The 22,831-nt window shown below is 37.1% G+C and overlaps 2 protein-coding genes across 2 annotated transcripts in view; one reads left to right on the top strand and one right to left on the bottom strand.

The window, feature by feature from the left end:
* LOC123659202 (hemicentin-2-like) overlaps window positions 1-7,439 on the bottom strand; it is a 26,904-nt gene extending 19,465 nt beyond the window's left edge. Inside the window, exon 1 of the mRNA XM_045594454.1 lies at window positions 7,403-7,439. Within this exon, the coding sequence (XP_045450410.1) occupies window positions 7,403-7,439 (37 nt within the window). The remainder of the gene's footprint in view (window positions 1-7,402) is intronic.
* A 2,323-nt stretch (window positions 7,440-9,762) lies between these two features.
* LOC123659201 lies at window positions 9,763-14,263 on the top strand. The gene is made up of 2 exons (XM_045594453.1): window positions 9,763-11,193; window positions 14,111-14,263. The coding sequence occupies exons 1-2, from the start codon at window positions 9,763-9,765 to the stop codon at window positions 14,261-14,263; spliced, it is 1,584 nt and encodes a 527-aa protein (XP_045450409.1).
* Window positions 14,264-22,831: the final 8,568 nt, after the last annotated feature.

Below are 22,831 nucleotides of genomic sequence, written 5' to 3'. Positions count from 1 at the left end.
GAATGTGACGCGTGCGCCGAACCGGAAATGGGAACGCAGTTGCTTGCTTTTATTCAGAAAGTCGTTTACTTGACGTGGAGCCATTAAACATTTTTTTTTTTATATGAAATAAATGTTATAATATTTTTGACGAGCTCGTTGACGCAGTTTCTTGTAGTCCTGCTTTCTGCTTATCGTAGGAACAGACAGCCGTGTGTGTATGTTATAAGATATATATATATATATATATATATATATATATATATATATATATATATATTATTGAATTATTATTTATATGAATTTTTCGAAGAGCCAAATAAGTACTGAACAATATATTTAAAAATGTAGACGACTCTAGCTTGGTGAAGAATAACAGAATGGTCATCACACATCTTGTCTTTACAATGGTTCAACACTTGAATTGCGTTACACATACTGAAATAAATTTTTAATAGTAATAAAAATAAAAATGACCTATTTCAGAAGATCTTCGTGCTTTAAAATAATAATTGTGTTTGCTAACAAACAAACAAAAAGGACTTCAATTACATCGACAAGTAATACAGCGTAAGTAGACGAAAAAATAGTCAAGTAAATGCGCATTATCAAAGATTACTCCAAAATTTGCAATCAGATCTCGATGAAATTTAACATGATAAGCATCGTTGAATATCATATCAAAAATTGACCGCTCCAGCGGGATTCGAACCCGCGTCTCCGACTGACCGTGTCGGCACCACGGTTCGCTTAAACCGAAAGTAAAAATCATCATATCAAAAATTTCGCTCTAGCGGGTACATCGTTCCATAGCTTAATTGGCTAGAGCGCCGACACGGTCAGTCGGAGACGCGGGTTCGAATCCCGCTGGAGCGGTCAATTTTTGATATGATATTCAAAAATGTTTAGAATTCCTAATTGTGGGTAACACAAAAATAAAATCGTACATATTAAAAATAGCATGGTGTCGTCTCCTGTCAAAGATTTTCATTGTAATATGAAACTTTGAATAGTTACGGGTCTCTGTAAAGAACTCACTATAGACGGCGCCACGGTTCGCTTAAACCGAAAGTAAAAATCATCATATCAAAAATTTCGCTCTAGCGGGTACATCGTTCCATAGCTTAATTGGCTAGAGCGCCGACACGGTCAGTCGGAGACGCGGGTTCGAATCCCGCTGGAGCGGTCAATTTTTGATATGATATTCAAAAATGTTTAGAATTCCTAATTGTGGGTAACACAAAAATAAAATCGTACATATGATAAGCATCGGCTTTCGATTAAATTAAAAATCATCAAAATCGGCACACCCAGTAAAAGTTATGCGGATTTTCGAGGGTTTCCCATGATTTCTCTAGGATCCCATCATTAAATCTTGGTTTCATTATCATGGTATCACACTTAAGATATCTTCTTTCTAACAAAAAAAAAAAGAATTATCAAAGTCGGTTCATAAACGACGACGTTATCCCCGAACATACATAAAAAAATATTTACAGTCGAATTGAGTAACCTCCTCCTTTTTTGAAGTGGGTTAAAAAGAACCATCTATACCAAAATTATAAAAAATAAATTAGAACTGAAAAACTAAATAAAATAAAAAACGCTCGTTAAAAAGCCACACATGACCGTACCGCGGTACAGTTTCAAAATGGAAATGACAGCGATGAAGTTCTTTGTAGCGTTGCGCTTCTAAGGTTCGCTTTTGTTTTTCTAACACGTCGTCTACTGGTCTTTCCGCAGTCTCACTATGATAAAGCACCTAGCGGTTGCGATATTGCACCAAATAAATCACACATCGTGCAATCTGTGGTTCTTTTGTTGTCAGTTATACATTGTTTTCATTTTATTTTTGGCAGAGAAGGTTGTTTACGGTTTCTTGGCTTTTTTAATTTATAGTTCTTAATGTTGCTATCATTTTATTTTTGAATGTTATATTTTAGTATAAGCTAGCGATTTTAAAAATGTATCATACATTGCGTTTGAAAACATAGCATTGCGATTGTAAATATCTCAGGTTAAGCGGCGTGTTGAGATGAAAATTTACCAATTGTTAAGTTAGAAGTCCAGAAATACAAATGCAAAACTATATCTATTTTACGTGATGCGTGGACAAACATACACATAGCCTACCAGTAAGACAACATTTTGATTCAACATTTAATTATATTTTTGGCTTCTATTGTCCCTATTAAGATCCTTCATATTTTTTTCTCTAATATCTCTATCTACTTATAATATATATGATAAACAAGTCTATAGACTTGTTACTATTATTTATTTTATATGGTTATTTAGCTATACATTATACAAATATATAAGGTAGAACTTAGAAGTAGTCTACATAAAAGGATCGTTATGTATTGTACATACATAAAAATAGCTATTTTGACTGTTTCAGAACAGTCTCCTGTAATTTTTGCTCATACCTGAGACAGATGAGCTAATATGACCTACAATAATAAAAATCACACAAAATATTGACACGCAGTCAACAATTTATTTGTTACGCTTTCACCCGAAAGCTACTCAACCGATCATCATGAAACTTCGTACATATTCTTGGAGGTATTAGAATTAATATAGGATACTTTTTATTTTTTTAACCGACTTCCAAAAAAGGAGGAGGTTCTCAATTCGACTTTTTTTTTTTTTTTTTTTTTTTTTTATGTATGTTACATCAGAACTTTTGAGCGGGTGGACCGATTTCGACAAATTTTGTTTTAATCGAAAGGTGGTGTGTGCCAATTGGTTCCATTTAAATTTATTTGAGATCTAACAACTACTTTTTGAGTTATATCTAATAATGCGTTTTTACTTGACGCTTTTATCGTCGACCTACGTTGTATTATACCGCATAACTTTCTACTGGATACACCGAATTAAATAATTCTTTTTTTGTTAGAAAGGGGATATCTCTAGTTTAGTACCATGATAAGGAAACCAGTATCTGATGATGGGATCCCAGAGAAATCGAGGGAAACTCTCGAAAACCCGCAATAACTTTTTACTGGGTGTACCGATTTTGATAATTTTTAATTTAATGAAAAGCTGATGTTCATCATGTGGTCACATTTAAATTTTATCGAGACCTGATAACTACTTTTTGAGTAATCTTTGATAACGCGTAGTTACTTGACTATTTTGTCGTGGATCTACGTTGTATTACTTGTCAATGTAATTGAAGTCGGTTTTTTTTCGTTTGTCTGCAAACACAATTATTAAATATAAAAATCAGTGAGAGCGTAGCCGCGGATTAAAAGCTTGTCGACTTATAAACAAAAATACTCTTTCTCTCGTTGTGTGTGTATTGAACGCTGTTCGTATAAAAACAAAGTTGCATCGTATCGCAGACAAGTCGTTTTATTTCAGTCACAACAAATGGCCCCAGATAGGGGCTCTATCGGAACTAGCCCCACTTATCACTTGTGTTTAATCTTTTAAGTTTCGACGATTCGAAATCTTGTTTAGCGCAATAAACACCTTTTCGAATGCTTTTCGGTGTAAATAAGCTTGAAGGATTGAATAACCTTTGTTGAAACGTTGATGGTGTCAAATGATGGTCATTCTTAGGTCATTGTTGATACATTATAGCATAATTATGTCATATCTGATTATCTAGAGTTCTATTGTAAAAAAAAAAAAACTAAAGTGGTTTTGCAGTACTTAGATTGATTCATAGTTCATTCATGATAATCACTCTGGTGTAGTGGTACGTATTGCCTAAAACATCAACGGTTTGCGGGTTTGATGACCCGGGATGAATATTTGTATAAGTACAAACACTTCTTTCTGACTTGAATTTTATGGGTTTCCCCACCAAGCCTCGGAGAGTACGAGTACGTTGAGCTCTCGGTCCCGGTTGTTATTATAAATGCCTGATTGTGATCGTTACTCATAGTAGGGAATGTATCCGCCAACTCGCATTGGAGTAGCGTGGTGGATTAAGCTCCGATCCTTCTTCTACACGGAGAAAGAGGCCTATGCCCGGCAGTGGGATGTTGTAATAATGATGAAGATGATGTTGTGATCGTAAATAACATCACATATATATTCAAGTAAGATGTTATACATAAAATTTTGTATATTATGAGGATGGTTGTGTAGACGAATTTTTGTAACTCTCACATAAAAAACTTCTTTTTTTATGTCACTAGGTCGGCAAACAAGCGTACGGCTCACCTGATGGTAAGCGATTACCGTAGCTTATAGACGCCTGCAACACCAGAAGCATCGCAAGCGCGCTGACGACCCAATCCCCAATCCCCCCAGGAGCTCTGGTCACCTTACTCACCAACAGGAACACAATACTGCTTGAAAACAGTATTATTTTGCTGTGTTCTTCTGTAAGGAAACTAGAAAGAGGAACTGAATATCTAGCAATAAAACTATACCAAGATTGTTTAAAATCCAGAAAAATCCATAGACGTCTATGTAAGTCAAGCAATCAATCACTACTTCTTGTATTTATTTTCTAGATCGTCACATATTTACATATGATTAAATTCAGAACAATATTTTTTTTTCTTTTTAACAGAAATAATCTTTCACTACTCATTGCACATTCGTCTTATCTCTAATTACATCTTAACCCCTCCCCCGTCCATATTATTTCTTTTTAATCTCATTTCTACCCACAAAATAATACTCATTTAATTTTAGAAAGTGTTGCAATAGTATAAATTTAATAAATATTCAAAACAATATTTGCAACCACTTCATTACCTTGAAAATGTCAATAAAAAAAAAAAAATAAAAAAAAAACTATCGTCATTCGAAGAATAAAATAAAATAATACCGATTAATTAATATCTTTTAAAAATAACAAAATATTTTATCAGCAATTTTCATTTTATAAATATCCATTTTTAAAATAAATAAAAAAACCGCGAATTCAACGATGGAATTTGAGAGCGCTGAGTCAAATTTTTCCACCATACAATTTTAAATATACGGACATATTACGACTTGCATCGGATATCCATGCAATACAAAAATCGTATAAAATATTTAGCATGTCAGCATTGCAATATGTATGAGGACAAAAACTGGAGGCGAATCGCGCTCTGTCACGTGACCGGAATGTGTATACGAATACAATGGCGTCTGAATACGAACTCAAATCATTCGGATTCCGATATCTGAGTCACTATAAATATTATTTCAGTTCGGAATATACTCATATTTGTCGTGTAAATAATAAATGTAATATCAGCTAGGATAATTTGAAATTTATTTGAGTTTGTTATTTTAGTTAGTAAATATTGTTATTGAACTCTATTTATTATCACGATTATGTGATATTTACGATGTCACGATAAAATTGCTAAGCGAGCATTGTTGCGTATGTACTAAACATAAAAACACGGTCGTCTGTTCCTAAGGTAAGCAACTTGATGATTATGTTATAGGTAACAGCCGCTTGATATAGCTAATTTTTTTCATAAATACACATAGAATATAATGTATGAAAAATCCACAAATCCCGGAGAAGAAAACAGGGCCACTACAAACTGCGCCAACGGACTAGTCTTAGTAGATAACATCGTCGTCATGTGTCGTCATCATATTGTCGGTGTAAAAATTTATATATCGTTTATTTTTCTCGTAGCTCAGGTGTTTTGACAAGAACATTCTAAGATTTATTAAGATATCGAACACAAAGCTTTAATTTTGTTCCATGTAAAGCCAAGTCCAAAGACCGAGTGTATTTTAACAAGATGATTGATCTTTGCTCGGATGCGAAGCCCAAACTATAGACCAATTCAGGCTAGGGTGAGAGTTGCAAATTTAAAAAGTTAAAATTATTTTATTGCTATATTTACTGGCATAGTTGGTGATATTTAAAATCTATTATCATTCCAAGGCAAAAGTAAAATGTTTCAAAAGCAACTAGAACACACATACAACGATATTTTTGGTATATTTTATGGTGACGTAATATTAGAGTATGCTACCCTCATTCACGTGTCATTCAATAAAATTTTACCGCAATTTTACTTGTGACAAATTTTATTCGAAAAGATTTCACTAAAACTTAAAATGAAGTGAGTCGCACGGCTTTAGCTGAAACTTTCCTGGAGTCTTTTGCCTTAAAGCAAACGAAAAGAAATTTCGAAGATGGCTCGGATTCTTAAAAAATATTAAACTTTGAAAGCCCTCAAACAAATATGGAAGCAGAGAATCTTCGAGCACAGAGCGCATCTTTCATTTGGAGCGGGAACAGGCAAGGTGTCGAGAGCTTATTGCATTCATTCCGTTCTCGAAAATACTCATAGATAAAGGCTGTATTACTGGTGTATTTGCTTTGAGTCTTACAATTCACAGGCAGCTAATATTTACTACCCTGTTTTGTAATAAATGCAGGTAGTATTTGACTTTTTTATGCTGGTTGATGAAAGATTTTATGTTTTAAAATGTTTAACAGTTATGATAATAAAAATTAACAACATTTTACAGCGCATTTATTTAGATACTAACTGTGCCCGCGACGTCGTCCACGTGGATTTTAACAAAAAGTTATTGTTCAGTTCGCAGAGTTATAAAATAAACGAATTTGTAAAATAAAAGTAGCCTAAGTTACTCCTTATTACATCAGCATCCTGCCAGTGAAAATCCCGTCAAAATCGATCCAGCCGTTTCAGAGATTAGCCGGAACAAACAGACAGACGAATATTGAAAAAATGTTATTTTTGTATATATACCGTGTATACATCCATATGTATTTAGTAAAAAGCAGTTATTCTAATATTACAGACAGACATGCGAATTTTATTTATTTGCATAGAATAAGGTAATAATTAGGATAGTCAAAAATTTAAAAACCTTCACGTGCCTGAATTAACTACATATTTGCTGTAATATTTTAAGTTTTAATTATTTAGTTTTTGCTTAATGAAAGTGTTTTATGCTAATAAAAATTGTAATATTAATAAAGTAATTACTTTACAAGCTGTGTTCCTCGTTTCATCAACTTTAAATATTAATGGATTTTAGATTTTAAGATATACCCGGAGAGCAATATTTTACTTTTTGAGGGTACGATCTTCAACCAAAGCTATTTTGTTGTACATTTTCATAGACAATATCGTTCGTTAGTAATTAAATATTATTGGCTTTCTTTCTACAACTATTCTCTTGGAATCTTTTTTAGACAATTAGGTCGGTAAATAAGCGTAACACTATATTACCCTAAAACCCCTAGGAGCTCTGGTCACCTACCACTACAAGAACACAATACTGCTTGAACGCAATTTTATTTAGCTGTGATCTTCTGTAAGGTCGAGGTACTTCCCCAGTCGGATGCCCTACCTCAGTTAATCAGTATCCTATATGTAAAGGAGAAAAGTTAAGCTGTTGTGTACTTGTGCTAGATTATAGTTGATGCTGGAATTTTCCATTCGGTGTAGTACACTCTGTTTACGTCCTTGAGCACCACCGTAGTCGAGGTCGCAATTCATTTTCTTAGCATTCGAGATAGTAGCACCCACTTTCTCTTCTAACTTAGTATCATATAACTTGTATCCAGAGATCTCTGTATAACTAGAGGGTATATTCCGAACTATTTCTTCGTTTTAAAATATTAATGTATGCACAACCAAGATTTACAACTAATGTATATATCCCATATGCCTTTAACAAGCGTCGAGTTTTATGGCTGTAATAACAAGTATGGTATAGATGGTTGTTTCATTAGCATTTGATGCTTACATAACAGCCTGTATAGTTAAGTTGTCCCATTGCATGAGAACGCAAATAACATTATGATTATCCGTATTAGTAAATAAAAAGCTGTTTATATTTAGAAGTCAAATTCATACACAACAGTCTGTATGCTGCCATTTGGTTCAGAAGTTTACCAATTTTTTTTTTTTGTTACATTTTAGTTCATAACTTTCTTGACCATTATCAATTTGGAGTTTTTCACATGCATTATGAATAACTATGTTAGTTGAATTAAGCAAACAAATTGTTTTGATGTATCAGATGTTTACTTAGTTTTAACAATGAAATGATAAATATGTTGCAAATTTTCGTAGATTTTCAAGTCCATCCAACTATTTAATATAAAAAAAAATAAAAAAATAAACCTTAAAATAAATGTATATATATTATACAACTATTATATAGCACTTATTATTTATTTTGTGTTACTCGCATATAAGGGAATTCCAAATAACTAGCTTAACAAGTCGCTTAGAACCGAATATAAAATGACCATATCAGAAATTTCGATCTAACGGGTATATCGTTAGAGAGCTTAATTGGCTAGAGCACCGACACGGTCAGTCCGATGACAAGCAGGTTCGACCCTCGCTGGAACGGTCGATTTTTGATATGATACTAAAAATGTTTAAAAAATATATTTTAATCTAGCATTTGTATTATTTTAGGATTAAACATTATCCATTTTCGCTATTAAATTATAAACTCTCTAGCCACGAATAAAACTAAGAACAGTATTTTACTAATATCGCATAAGTACATAAACAAGTGTAAGGTCTTTGACGGTGTTATAATTAAACGTGTAGTGCGTTTGAGAGCGGAAAATTACAAATATAGTGTTTAGGTTCAAGAGATATTAAAGCTACCGTCGTGTCGTAAATCGACAGCAATAACTTCAGTATTTCTCACTCGTAGTTTCTTATGTACTAGTTTACTTGTAACTTATGTTATAAGTTAGAAGATGCACTATTAACGGAGATTTCTAAGTCTATTTTGGTTACACTGCTACATCATCCGCTAGGCAAAGTGTAGTTAGTAGTTGTTCAATATGATATTGGATTTGGAAAGTAGATCAATCTAACTGAGGTCGGGCAGAGCAGGAAATATGCAGCTTAAAATTTGGAGCAGGCCAACTGAAAGTATCAACGGCAAGTACCTCGACCTTGTAGAAGATCACATCAGACTACAACAAATAACACTACTTCCGAACAATGTTGTGTTCCTGTCGTGAGTAAGGTGACCAGAGCTCTTGGGGGGTAGGGATTGGGGGTAGGGTCGAAAACGCGATTGCGATGCTTCTGGTGTTGCAGGCATCTATAAGCTACGGTAATCGCTTACCAATCAGGTGATCCGTATGCTTATTTGCTGGCTTAGTTGTATTTAAAAAATGGCGTTTTTTAATGTAGGTATGTAGAGCTAAATTTAGATTTTTGGGGGTCGCAGTTACTCGCGTCCGTAGGATGTACCAAGTCAGGTCTTAACCCTCTTTACCCTACACGTGACCCCTGGGTGGTGCAAAACGAGTAACATACATAGGTGGTAGGCTTCGGCCGTGGCTAGTGTGACCACCCATCGAGCAAAGACGCGCCGCCAAGTGACGCGTCTTGCGACACGACTTATCGTGCCGTGAGGCGCCTCGCGTTCCGGAACGATGCTCGTAATAGCCAATCATAGGGGTATGGGTATGTACAGTTGCGCTGCGTTTAGTGACAGGATCCTGATCTGCGTAGTCACTGCGCCGGACGTCTCGACCTGGAGGGTAGCGGGATCCGAAGCACGGTGCACCGCTGGCCGACCGCAGGCAGTAGGGGGCCCAACTAGTAGGTTCGCCACCTATGAAAGGCTGCCCCGCCACCTAGCGAAAAATCCAGGGATGGCTTCCATCGTGCCGGTTGGCGACCGGTGAGAGGACCCGATGGCGATTTCCTGGGGGGTTCGGGCGTCCCCGCAGTCTCCGGTCGAGTCTTCTTTAGTGTGGTTTCTGCAAAAATCGTGGAGTCTATAGACGCAGCGCCTCGTACAACTACCATTTCCCCTCCTATTCACCCCTTGACCACAATGAAGAACAAGAAAAAAAGTAAGGTTAAACAGCGGCTGCACCTCCTCTCTCTCAAAGTGCACCTCACCAACATACGAGGATTGCACTCAAATCTCGTTGCAGTCCACCACCACCTGGAGACTGAGAGGCCGCATTTACTTTTTCTTACGGAGACGCAAATTGGTAGCCCAGCAGATGTAACGTACCTGCAGTACCCTGGGTATTCGCTCGAACATAATTTTAAATCTCACGCTGGAGTCTGTATGTTTGCTCGTGATGATGTTTGCTGCCGGCGTCTTCGTAACTTAGAGATACCTAACCTTTCCATCATGTGGTGTTTATTGGATACGGGCATGGAGCAGATTGTGTATGCCTGTACCTATCGGTCGCACAGTGGTGATCGGGAGACTACTCGGATGTTCGACTATCTCAGTGAGACGGCTGACATGGTCCAACGTCGGTATCCAGCTGCCCAAATGGTATTTCTGGGGGATTTTAACGCTCACCACCAGGACTGGCTGTTCCCATACCAGAATACCGACCACGCCGGGAGAGAGGCGCTCAAATTTGCTCTGTCGCTAGATCTTACCCAGCTAGTCCAAGAAGCAACACGAGTACCCGACGTTGACGACCATACACCTAATTGTTTGGACCTTCTGTTGACAACTGACCCAGACCGGTCCTCGGTATCAGTTGCAGCTCCCCTGGGCACATCTGATCACTGTGTGGTAAAGTCAGTATCTAACTTTCACCCTCTACATACAGGTCCTACCGGAACCAGACGTGTGTGGCGATATAAGTCGGCAGATTGGGATGAGATGCGACACTTTTTTGCATCCTACCCTTGGCGGCGGACTTGCTTCTCTTCCAGTGATCCGTCGAGTTGCGAACAAGAAATATCGGAAGTGATACGTCAGGGGATGGAGTACTTCATTCCATTTGCTGATGTATCACTAGATGGCAAGATCCATAGGTGGTATAATGCAGAATGTGCCGAAGCTGCAGCCCGTAAGGACTCAGCGTTTGCAGCGTGGGCTGAAGCCCGTACCCTTAAATCTCCGGACATAACTACGAGGAAGAGAGCGTTCAACTCGGCTGCCAAGTCCTACAAAAGGGTTCTTAAAAAAGCTCATTTCAACCGTATTAAACGCATCGGAGCCCAACTAGCTTCCCATCCGCGCGGTAGTAGAGCATTTTGGTCACTCTCTAAGTCGGTTGAAATGAGCTTCTGCCGTCCCTCGCTGCCTCCTCTGCTTAAACCAGATGGATCGCTGGCCTTTACTGCGACAGACAAGGCTAACCTTTTAGCGAATCTGTTTGCAGAAAATTCGCTCCTTGATGCAGGTAGTGCCTCACCGCCCAGACATCCACCTTGCGACTCTGTTATGTCAGAACTACGCATTCGCCAAACTGAGGTTTTGAGAGTACTCCGTAACTTGGACGTGAATAAGGCTAGTGGTCCTGACGGGATACCAGCAACAGTACTTAAACACTGTGCTCCTGAGTTGTCTCCTATTCTCACGCGCTTGTACCGCCTCTCTCTAAAATCCGCTCAAGTTCCTAAAGCATGGAAGATTGCCAACGTACAACCTGTACCTAAAAAAGGTAGTCGTGCCGACCCGGCTAACTATAGACCTATCGCGATCACCTCCATACTGTGTAAAAGTTTGGAGCGTATACTGAATGAAAAGCTCCTAGCATACCTTGAGTTGAATGACCTCCTGTCGGACCAGCAATACGGTTTCCGCCGTAACAGGTCCACGGGGGATCTTTTAGTGTACGCCTCGCACATCTGGGGCGAAGCCTTGGACAAGCACGGAGAAGCGCTAGCTGTCTCACTTGATGTATCGAAGGCATTTGACCGGGTCTGGCATGAGAGCCTATTGAGCAAGCTTTCAGCTTACGGAATACCCCCGGGCTTGTGTGACTGGATATCAGATTTCCTGAGTGGACGATCATTCCGGGTGGTCTTAGATGGCTCCTCGTCTGACTTGATGGCGGTTAATGCCGGTGTCCCTCAGGGATCAGTTCTCTCTGCAACCCTCTTCTTGATTCACATAAATGACCTCCTCAGGCCCGGTATCTTTGGATACGCGGATGACAGCACTGTTACGGAGAGATACGTGTCCGGTCCCCGAGCTGGTGGGGCTGAAACTCATGAGCATAGAGAGGCTCTGGTTGAACGCATGAATTTGGCTTTGAAAGAGGTATCCGATTGGGGTGACGCCAACCTAGTCAAATTTAATGCTTCCAAAACGCAAGCGTGTCTTTTCACCGCTAAACGGAGTCCATTCCCATTGGCTCCGACTTTCCGGGGTGTATCTGTACTGATCACCGATAGTATTGATCTTCTAGGCATAAATATTTCGTCTAATATGAACTTCGGACAATGCATAGAATCCAAGGCAAAAATTGCTGATAAGAAACTTGGTATCCTCAATAAAGTCAGGCAGTACTTCACACCGGAACAGCTTCTTACTCTCTACAAAGCACAAGTTCGATCGTGTATGGAGTACTGCAGCCACTTATGGGATGGCTCTGCCAAGTACCAGCTCGCTGCTTTGGATTCTGTGGATCGACGCGCCAGAAGACTCATCGGTGACAAATCGCTGGTTCGCTCTAGACTTCAAAGTCTCGAGCATCGGCGCAAGGTTGCCTGTTTGTCGGTATTTTACAGGTTATATTTCGGAGAGTGTGCTCTAGAACTATACAATTTGGTTCCACCATCACCTTTCTACCACCGAACCGCAAGGCATCGCATGAATCTGCACCGCTATGTGGTTGAAATCCCACGATCTCGCACTAAACGATTTGCTTCCTCGTTCCTAATACGCACCGCAAAAATTTGGAATGCCCTTCCGGCTTCCGTTTTTCCAACGAACTATAACTTGGGTATCTTTAAATCAAGAGTGAATAGGCATCTTCTAGGCAAGCGCGCACCACCTTAGGCTGCATCTTCACTTGACTTCAGGTGAGATCGCAGTCAAGCGCTAGTCTATATATTTAAAAAAAAAAAAAAAAAAAAAAAAAGATAAAGTTTAAAATTGAGATTCTTAATTTTCTTTTTTAAATGAACCCATTTAATCTACTGTTTACTGATAATGTATTTGATAATTATTTCATTAATAAATTACTGATTTTTATCTAACAGACATTAATTTAAATCACAAAATACGTAATAGTACATATATTTCAATTATGTACTTGTTTGTAGTATGGACGACATTTTTTGTTTCATTTGGCTGGATCGATTTCCGCTATCACCGGATATTTGTAATTGTACAAATACGTAAATAAAATTCGATCAAAAATAAATTAACGTCCTTCAGTCTCAATTACATCAAAGGCAAGTCGTTCTTGAATATTCGTTGCACAGGTTTAATTGGAGGGTACAGAAATAGAAGTGGCTAAGCCCTTCTTGAGGTTGATGTCTATTTTATATTATAAATAGGAATTTTCCGCTAACGAGATAGTTGCTTAGAAAACTTTATAATAACTGATGTCAAGGCTACTTTAATCTCGAGTAAGTCACTTCTGTATTTAGCATAATTGGGTATATATTTTTTTCTGAATTGGGTAATAAAAAAAATACAAAATACACTTAATTAAAAAAACACTAATATGTTTTTGATTGTTTGCTATCGATTGTGCCTACCTAGTCCTAATGATTTCGCAGTCTGAATTTGGCAATGAAAAATGGATAATAATAAAAAAATAAAAAAATAAGAAATTAAAATATAAAAAATTACAAAAAATATATACATATGATAAACCTAACAATTAATACATTTTCACTTAAAAAAAATGATTATAATTTTAATTTTTGTTATATAATGAAACATAAAATAACTCCTTAACAATTACACTTTCAGTTGCGCATATTTCTGTTAACTTGTTTAAAGATACTTTAATCCTTTTTTGACATTTTGTTAACTTCTTGTTTCGACTATGAATTGCAATTAATTTAAATTAGTAAATAAATGATCTTTAACCAATATACGTAATATTGTCGAAGTCATCCGTACATGGATGAAGAAAACACGAAGTTGGTCCTTCTGAGTCATTTGAATTACAACCTTAATAAAATTTTGAAGATTATAGAAAATAAAAACATTTTAAATGTTAACTTTTCATCTGGAACGACACCAACGTTCCTAAAATCATATTAAAATAGCGAAAATTATCTAACAATACCAACGCAATACAATCAAAACAAGAATTGTTATTCCGTTACTAAAGTGAAATTACAAAAATTCCATATTAAAAAAAATAATGTTACCCAAACAAATAAAAATAGTACTTCACTAAGAAAACAAGTCTCCACACGAAGTCGTATCATATAACTAAAATAGGTGTTATTGGTTAAAGAGACGTGACATTCCCTCGGTCAGTGTTATCGCTCGTCATTGGATGGTTGTGGCGAGGATGTACGATGTCTGTGATTGCGGTTCACCGTCTGAGTGCGTGGAGGGTAACGATCGAATAGGTACGGTCCTTTGTCCCGACCTGACGTGGACTTAAGCACCAACAAATTAACTGGGAGATTGAATCTTGATTGAAAAAGTCTGCGATTCTCGTTGTATAAATGAAGATTTTTTTTTTGATAGTTGATTGGTATATCTTTAAATACATTGTATTGTTCAATTTTATATTTTGAAGTATTTTTTTATGAAATATTATATCTTGTGGTTTAAATTAAAAAAATAATGTAACCTCCTAGCTTCTGCCCACGACATCGACTTTTGCGAAACTTTGACTACTCACGCAGCGCACGCAGCGAAAGCAGTTTAAAGTTAGCTAGTCTCAAAACGAAAAAAAAAAACAGATATTGAAACAATTTTCATTGTTGCTCCGCTCCTAATGGTCTTAGCGTGATGATATATAGCCTATAGTTAACGTTGAATTTATAATTTTTCAAATCTGACTAGTAGTTCCTGAGAATAGTGCATTCAAGGAAATAAACAAACAAACTCTTCAGATTTATAATATTAGCATATATTAGTATATTTTTACATAAGCAACAGAATATTGGAATCCATAATTTATAATTGTGTAAACGAAAAAAAACCGACTTCAATTACATCGACGAGTAACACAACGTAAGTTGATGAAAAAAATTAACAAACGCACTAGTCGTCACTACGATTTTTGAAGGTTCCCCTCGATTTCTCTGGGATTCCATCATCAGATCCTGGTTTCCTTATCACAGTACCATGCTTGGGATATCTCCTTTCCAACAAAAAAAGAATTATCAAAATACATTAACATTAAACACACACACACACACACACACACACACACACACACATATATATATACGGTCGAATTGAGTAACCTCCTCCTTTTTTGAAAACAAGGTTAAAACGGTTAAAAACAAGTTAAGTTTTAATATCAGTCAGTTAAAATCCTTTATTACTTATTCTGCTAAGAAAAAAGATTTTATCAATAAATTGTTCGATGATTAAAAACCCTCAAGAGTCAAACCTTTAATTTTCATCAGAGCATATTGAAACGACGAAAGTACGGTTAACTGTGTGTTAATTTGATAATAAAGTTTAATAGAAATAAGTCGCAAGTAGGAAGTTGAAACGGCTGCCACTGAATTTTTTAGATTGAATTTCGAAAAATAATTAATTGTGGTTTGATTACAATATATAAACTGAGGTAGGGCACAGCAGGAATTTCCTGCTCAAAATATGGAGCAGCCCGACTGGGGTAGTACCTCGACCTTACAGAAGATCACAGCTAAATAATACGGTTTTCAAGCAGTATTGTGTTCTTGTTGGTGAGTAAGGTGACCAGAGCTCCTGGGGGGGGGGATTGGGGATTGGGTCGGCAGCGCGCTTGCGATGCTTCTGGTGTTGTAGGCGTCTATAAGCTACGGTAATCGCTTACCATCAGGTGAGCCGTACGCTTGTTTGCCGACCTAGTGACATAAAAAAATATATATATTGAGCAAATGACAAAACCATACTTAATCTTTAAAACTTACAGCATACTTAAATGCAAGGTACAGTTTGGCATTAGAAAAAGAGAGGAGAAAAAAGCCCACGAAAAGGAATAAACAAAATGGTTTAAATGCTTAAAATCTGATGACCTAAGATTAGCCAGTGTATATCTCAATATGAGATTGTACATATTTACATCAAGAATTTCTTGGTCATGAATTTATAAAAGAAAGTTGCAGGGTTATGATAAAAATTGTGCCATAATGTTCAAATTTCTACAAGTTACCAACCCTAAAGTTGAATAGAACCACAATTCGTTTCAATCAATTTAACATAAAGAAAAAAAATACGATTGCCCTAAGTGCCCCTTGAAAGGCAAATCCGTCCACTACGGTGTTCACGTAAGATAATTTTCAACGTACATTACGCACGGAAGCTCTTACAAAAGTGTCGCAGTCGGACAATAGACGGCCTCAAACTACTATAAATTCCCTGTAATGGCCCCATTCGGTACCTCTATTGAAAGCTGGCCCCTGACTGATATACTATCTGTTAATCGGTTTAAGACTATCAGTGTATTTGTATTTATCGTTTTCGGACTTTCGTCTACGATATTTACTTTTATTTGAACACATATATAAGTACTTACGTACGTACATATGTACAAATGTTCTGTTGTAGTGGTGTGGCTAAAGTTTCATTATACCGATGATAACTGGTTTAATTTTTTATTAGAGTGTATGTTTATATTTATGTAAATATTCTGCTCTGTATTTATTATGGGTATATTTACCATCTCGAAAAACGAGTAAAGCAATTGTGCAATACAGTTACTGAGATGGGGTATAGCGGGAAAAATATGGCTTAAATTTGAAGCAGCCCGACTTGGGAAGTATCCAAACCTTACACAAGACCACAGCCAAATAATTCTGGTTTAAAATATATTTGTGTTCATGTGACGAGTGAGGCAGCTATAGCTCCTTGGGAAGGTCCGCGTTAGGGTCGGCAACGCAATGTCAATGCTTTTGATATTGCAGGCGCCCATAAATGATGGTATCTCCTTACCAACCCCGATCCGTTTACCATTACCAGGCGGACTATACGCTTGTTTTCTACTCCTGTAGAAAAAAATGTTCTTATGAGTTAATATTAGCTACTCTTGCTTAAGAAAATCCGCCATCTCGTAGCATCTTATGCACATGCCCCTTCTTCTTATTTAGAAAAGGAAACCTTTGCAGCTGCGATACGTTTATAGGCTTCTTTTGTTTAGTTTGAAACAATTTTTGAAAATTATACGTCCAAAATTTGCTTGCATTATCTGGAAAAATAATAATCAAGCTTTTACTAATGGTTGTTATTGTTGACATCCGTGGCAGTAGTTAACATTGTTTTGGGATGATAAAATATACATCATGAATTTATGTCATGTCCAATTTCTGTTATCGTGAGACTAATTTGAAAGCCTATTAGGCACACGAATGTTATGTTTGAACTAAATTTGTGATTTCAATATTGTTCAATTACGTTTTAATATTACCGTATTTCGTTTTACAATGTGTTAGCTGTAATTATATAGACAAAAGTAATAATCGTTCCATAACACTGAATGGGAGACAATTCTTTCATAATCTTAAAATTGTTATTTTTCTTTTTATTTTGCTATGTAGTAGTTTTAAGATGCGTGTAACATGAAAGATTTAATTTAGTATTGACATCTATTAACATCTCATTAGAACGGTCGTATTACTTACACTAACAGATGAGTTTTTACGAGTACATACAACTAAGTCAGCAAATAAGTGTACGGCATACCTGATGGTAAGCGATTACTTTAGCATATAGACGCTGCAGGCGCCAGAACCTTTGCAAGCGCGTTACCGACCCTACCCCCAATCCCCAAGAGCTCTGGTCACCTTACTCACCAAAGGAATACAAAACTGCTTAAAAGCAGTGTTATTTAGCTTTGAACTTCTTTAAGGTCGAGATAGTTCCCCAGTCGAGCTGCTCGAAATTTTGTGCAGCATATTTCCTTCATGACTATACATAATTAATGACTTTAGTACAAACTTGATAATTCAGATACGAAACGTAACACTATCGTACTGCGTCGGTATAAAATTAATTATATTAACCATATTTGAAACAGATTCAAAATGTATCCACAATCAAATCTATTTGAAATTTCAACAACATTCCGTAATACAAGTCACAAAACTATTGGTTTACTTTCGAAAATAAATATAAACATCCATCCGAAGTAAAATATCGCTGAGCAATATTTCATTCAAACTTTCCAAGCTTCGAACTACGACAAAACGTGGCAAGGAACTGCTTGCTGACTTTTAATGAAGTTGTATCGATAGAAACAGGAACTAGTTTTCATACTAGTAAATAAAGTATTAAGACATGACAGTCTGGAGTGGCGGTATGTTCTAGTTCAGTCTTACATGTTCATATTAAATGATTTGCTTGTAGGTACATGTTTCAATAATTTGATAAAATGTAACATATGTGTTACATATATTTAGTTCCATGTTTTTACTGTTGTGTGGCTACGTCAGTAAATAATATAGTCACCTCTCCCGTGGGTGTCGTAAGAGGCGACTAAGGGATAACACAGTTGCACTACCACCTTGGAACTTAAAAAGCCGACTGATGGCGGGATAACCATCCAACTGCTGGCTTTGAAATACACAGGCCGAAGACGGGCAGCAGCATCTTCGGTGCAACAAAGCCAGCCCTGCAGTCACCAAACCGCCTGCCTAGCTAGGTGATAAAGGTAAAACACACATGAGTTCACGCTATTTTTGGCGCGAACTTGTGGAGGCCCATATCCAGCAGTGGACTGCGACATGCTGAAGTGATGATGATGATGATGAGTTCCATATGAGTTCCATATTTTAAAAAGCTGGATGAAAATAAAAGACCACTTTAGAACAGTCAGTAATATAGCAACCGAAAATAAAATAATTGAAGCTGATCTCCTTTACAATTTTAATTTGAACAACCCCTTAGTAGTTTTAATTACATCATCTACTGACTCTGTCATCAACAATGTGAAACTTACAGACAAAACACTCAACGTCATTGAGGATGGAATTCAGTCTATCTAGCAGAAGTCCTAAAAACACAATTCACGTAAATATCTTGTAGAAATACTAAAATTTTCTTAAAAAAGACAAAAACCATAATATCATTTATTTATGCTAATGGATATAACACATAAGAAATGATTACTTATATATCGTTATTTTTAAGTATTAATTAAATTTATTTATTATTATTATTACTTCAAAAAACCTAATAATCGTTAGCATTGAACCGTTACACGATTGAAGCAGCAGAACAGCTACTGGACTTCTATAATGTATTACTTAAAAGCAAAATAACATTAAACAACGTCAATGACGCCGTTCCAAACAATACTCAAGCGCTGAAGTGTTAAACGCCTCAATTTTACTGTAACTTAATTTAGGCACCATTAAGACTAAATGGGCGGGCACTTATCGGATATACACCGGACGATTTGTTCACGTTAATGATGAAATAACTGACACAGCGATAACATTTATATAAAGGTCATTGCTTCAAATTATTTCATAAATTCAATATTTCATAATAAAAATGTATACATAATTAAATGTTTGCAAGGTCATTGTTGCTAATCAAGTTGAAACGCGTTAGTTCAGACTATTCACTAGATGTCGGGGCGTCGCGGTAGCATGCGAAAGCGATCCCGTGGCGCCCCGCTATGGCGATGAGGGCACCGCTGGGTTTATTGGGTAGTCTGGGTTGGCCAGGAGTCCCACACTCCCGCCGGCCTCGTCGGCGGGTGCGTAAAAGCACTTCCCCGCGAAAAAAAAAGACCATTCATTAGATAAGAGGAACATACTTCATAATTACTTACTACTCGTTAAACTAATAGTTAGCCATTAGCGTTTTTACCATTGCATAAGCAACAACCTACTACAAAAAAATTGAACACAAATTCATACCCAGCATTTCATGTTCTAATAAAAATTTAGCACCCAACAAACTACAAAATTATTAACTAAAAAACTGGATTCAGAAAAGGTACGCAGCTTCAGTTATAACACGGCCTTTTATTTCGGAAACTAAAAATAAAACCTGAATACTATAATTAAATAAAGGCCCGATAAAACAATGGAAATCTTTTATTTGATATCCCGCATGGTTTTATAGGATAACAACAACTCGCTACTGGCAGCTACTCATAAAAACGAAACAATTTATAAGTTGAGTTAAAAATTATATACGTGCATAGTTTTTTTCTGTAAACGCTAGAAACAATCTATGAACGCGATCTGGAATGATGTTGTTGATTAAATGCAAAATATTGCGTTCCGTTTTGTCGCTTAAAATTTCAGTAAAGCAAAAAATATGTTGCTCAAAATCTGGGTAAGTGCAACTGAAACTGACCTTAAAGTTACAGAAGATCACAGCCCAAATGTACCGTTTTCAAGTTATATCGAGTTCCTGTACTGAGAGGGTGGCTAGAGCTCTGAGGATGCGCTGTTAAGAGTGGGCAACTCAGCAACGCACTTGTGATGTTCCTTTTTTTTTTGGTATCGCAGGGGAACCCATTTACGGGTGATATCCAGGACGCCCGGGTAGGCAGTCCTAGACCGTATGTCGACTTCAGCACTTGGGGGTGCAATATTGACCAAACCCCTGCGGGAGCCCTCAGCCGCTTTAATTGGAGGGTCCCGGATCTGCAGGCAACAGGATCCCTCCAGCGACAGGCTGGCTTCGGCGAAAAGGTCAGACTTCTCCTCCATGGGGACTATCCGGCTCACCTCTGAACAGTACCGACGACGCCGTGTCTAGCAGGACCGGGTTCCTATCCCGGCCCGACACTGACACAGGGGCGTTACTCGAGGCGCATTAAGTAGCGCCTTCTACGCACGCCCGTTCATCACCTGCGGAGAGCTTGTGATGTCCCTAATAGCAGGCGTTCATTGGCGATGGTAGCCGCTCCTTTTCAGTTGAAACAAACGCTTGCTTGCCAGTCTCGTAAAAAAAAAATCGAATGCATTGCGTGAGATCCCATATGCCTGAACTTGCTTTGAAAAAACCTTGTGTTGTTTTTTATTGCGATCAATGAGAAGCTCTTATTACGATTTCATTTTATTGTAAATTTATCTTTGTTTGTTTTATAACAACATTTCGAAGTCAGTAGGATTACATCAAGAGTACCAAATTTCCATAAAATGTGTATAATCCGTTATTAATGCGTGTACTGTATGTGACAAACAAACTGACATAAGATTTATATAAGTGGCCTTAGGGTCATTTCAATGTCATAAATCAAACATGTCTTATGTCAGGCTTCAGGAACATAAACAACATACATTTTACAACGAACACACACACACACACACACAAATACGTTATGCTGAACATATGTTGAAGGATAAATGATACGAGTAATTCGTCAAGTTTTTTTTTTAAATATTTGCAGAAACCCTCAATTTTTAACCGACTTCCAAAAAAGGAGGAGGTTCTCAATTCGACTGTATTTTTTTTTTTTGTCATGTATGTTACCTCAGAACTTTTGACCGGGTGGACCGATTTCGACAATTTTTTTTAATCAAAAGGTGGTGTGTGTCAATTGGTTCCATTTAAATTTATTTGAGATCTAACAACCACTTTTCGAGTTATATCTAATAATGCGTTTTTACTTGACGCTTTTTTCGTCAACCTACGTTGTATTATACCGCATAACTTTCTACTGGATGTACCGATTTTGACAATTCTTTTTTTGTTGGAAAGGAGATATCCTTAGTTTGGTACCATGATAAGGAAACCAGGATCTGATGATAGGATCCCAGAAAATCGAGGTAAACTCTCGAAAATCCGCAATAACTTTTTACTGGGTGTACCGATTTTGACTATTTTTTCGTCGATCTACGTTGTATTTCTCGTCGATGAAATTGAAGTCGGTTTTTTTTCGTTTGTGAGCAAACACAATTATATGCGTGTATTTTCTTCTTAATTTTTTTTTTGTAATATAATACAGTATAACTAAATAAATAAATATAAATAAACGCTTCACACTAAACGGCCCCCAGTAGGATTTTCTCCTGTGTCGGGGGTCCGGGAACACATACAATACACAAGCACAAACGCCCAGGCCAGGACAAACATCTATATGACCAATACAAATATCTGTCGTGTGCGGGGATCGAACCCGCGACCGCCAGTGCAACAGTCAGTACTGTGACCACTGCGCCAACGCGTCGTCAGAATCAAGTATTATCACAAGTACGGGTTATCTTAATAATTGAAACTGAAAGTTTCTCATAACACAGTTCCAGAATACATTTCGATATCAAAAGGTGATGAACTTGATTTTTTTTAAATACATCACTTGGTCGGCAAACAAGCATACGATTCATCTGATGGTAAGCTATTACCGTAGCTTATAGACGTCTGCAACACTGGAAGCATCGCAACCCCCCCCCCCCCCCCCCCAGGAGCTCTAGTCACCTTACTCACCACAGGAACAACACTGCTTGAAAACATAGTTATTTAGCTGTGATCTTCTGTAAGGTCGAGGTACTACCCCAGTCGGGCTTCTCCATATTTTGAGCAGGAAATTTCCTGCTGTGCCCTACCTTAGTTCAAAATAAAGATGTTATTGTTTATTTAATGGAGTACAATTATATTAAATGTAAGAACGCAATAATAAAAAATAAAAAACATAAAAACGAGTGTACTTTAGACCACACGACTGAAGTAAAACTTTCTTAACTCCTACAGTAATATACGAAACGTAACTCTCTCTCTTCCTATCTTCACTAACTTATGTCTCCGTCTCAACTTCCGTTCACCTCGCCCGATCACACTTTTCGTAATGCTCTCGTGACGTATTCACCAGCTGACACCCCAAGTGAAGCATGCGTAAACAAATTTTACTTGTAAAACTATCATTAAATACGTTTTATAGATACATATTATAGATTATTCTTTTAACTTCGCGACGAACGCTTAGTAGGTATTAACATAATAATAAATATCGACACATTACACACACGGTCGTCTGTTCCTAAAGTAAGCAACTTAATGTTTGTGTTATAGGTAACAGCCGATTGGTATAGCTACATTTTTTTTCGATGAA

This window comes from Melitaea cinxia, chromosome 13 (genome assembly GCF_905220565.1).
Source record: "Melitaea cinxia chromosome 13, ilMelCinx1.1, whole genome shotgun sequence".
NCBI lineage: Eukaryota > Metazoa > Arthropoda > Insecta > Lepidoptera > Nymphalidae > Melitaea > Melitaea cinxia.
Note: the sequence above shows the minus strand (reverse complement) of the source record. Positions and strands in the feature narration are given on the sequence as shown.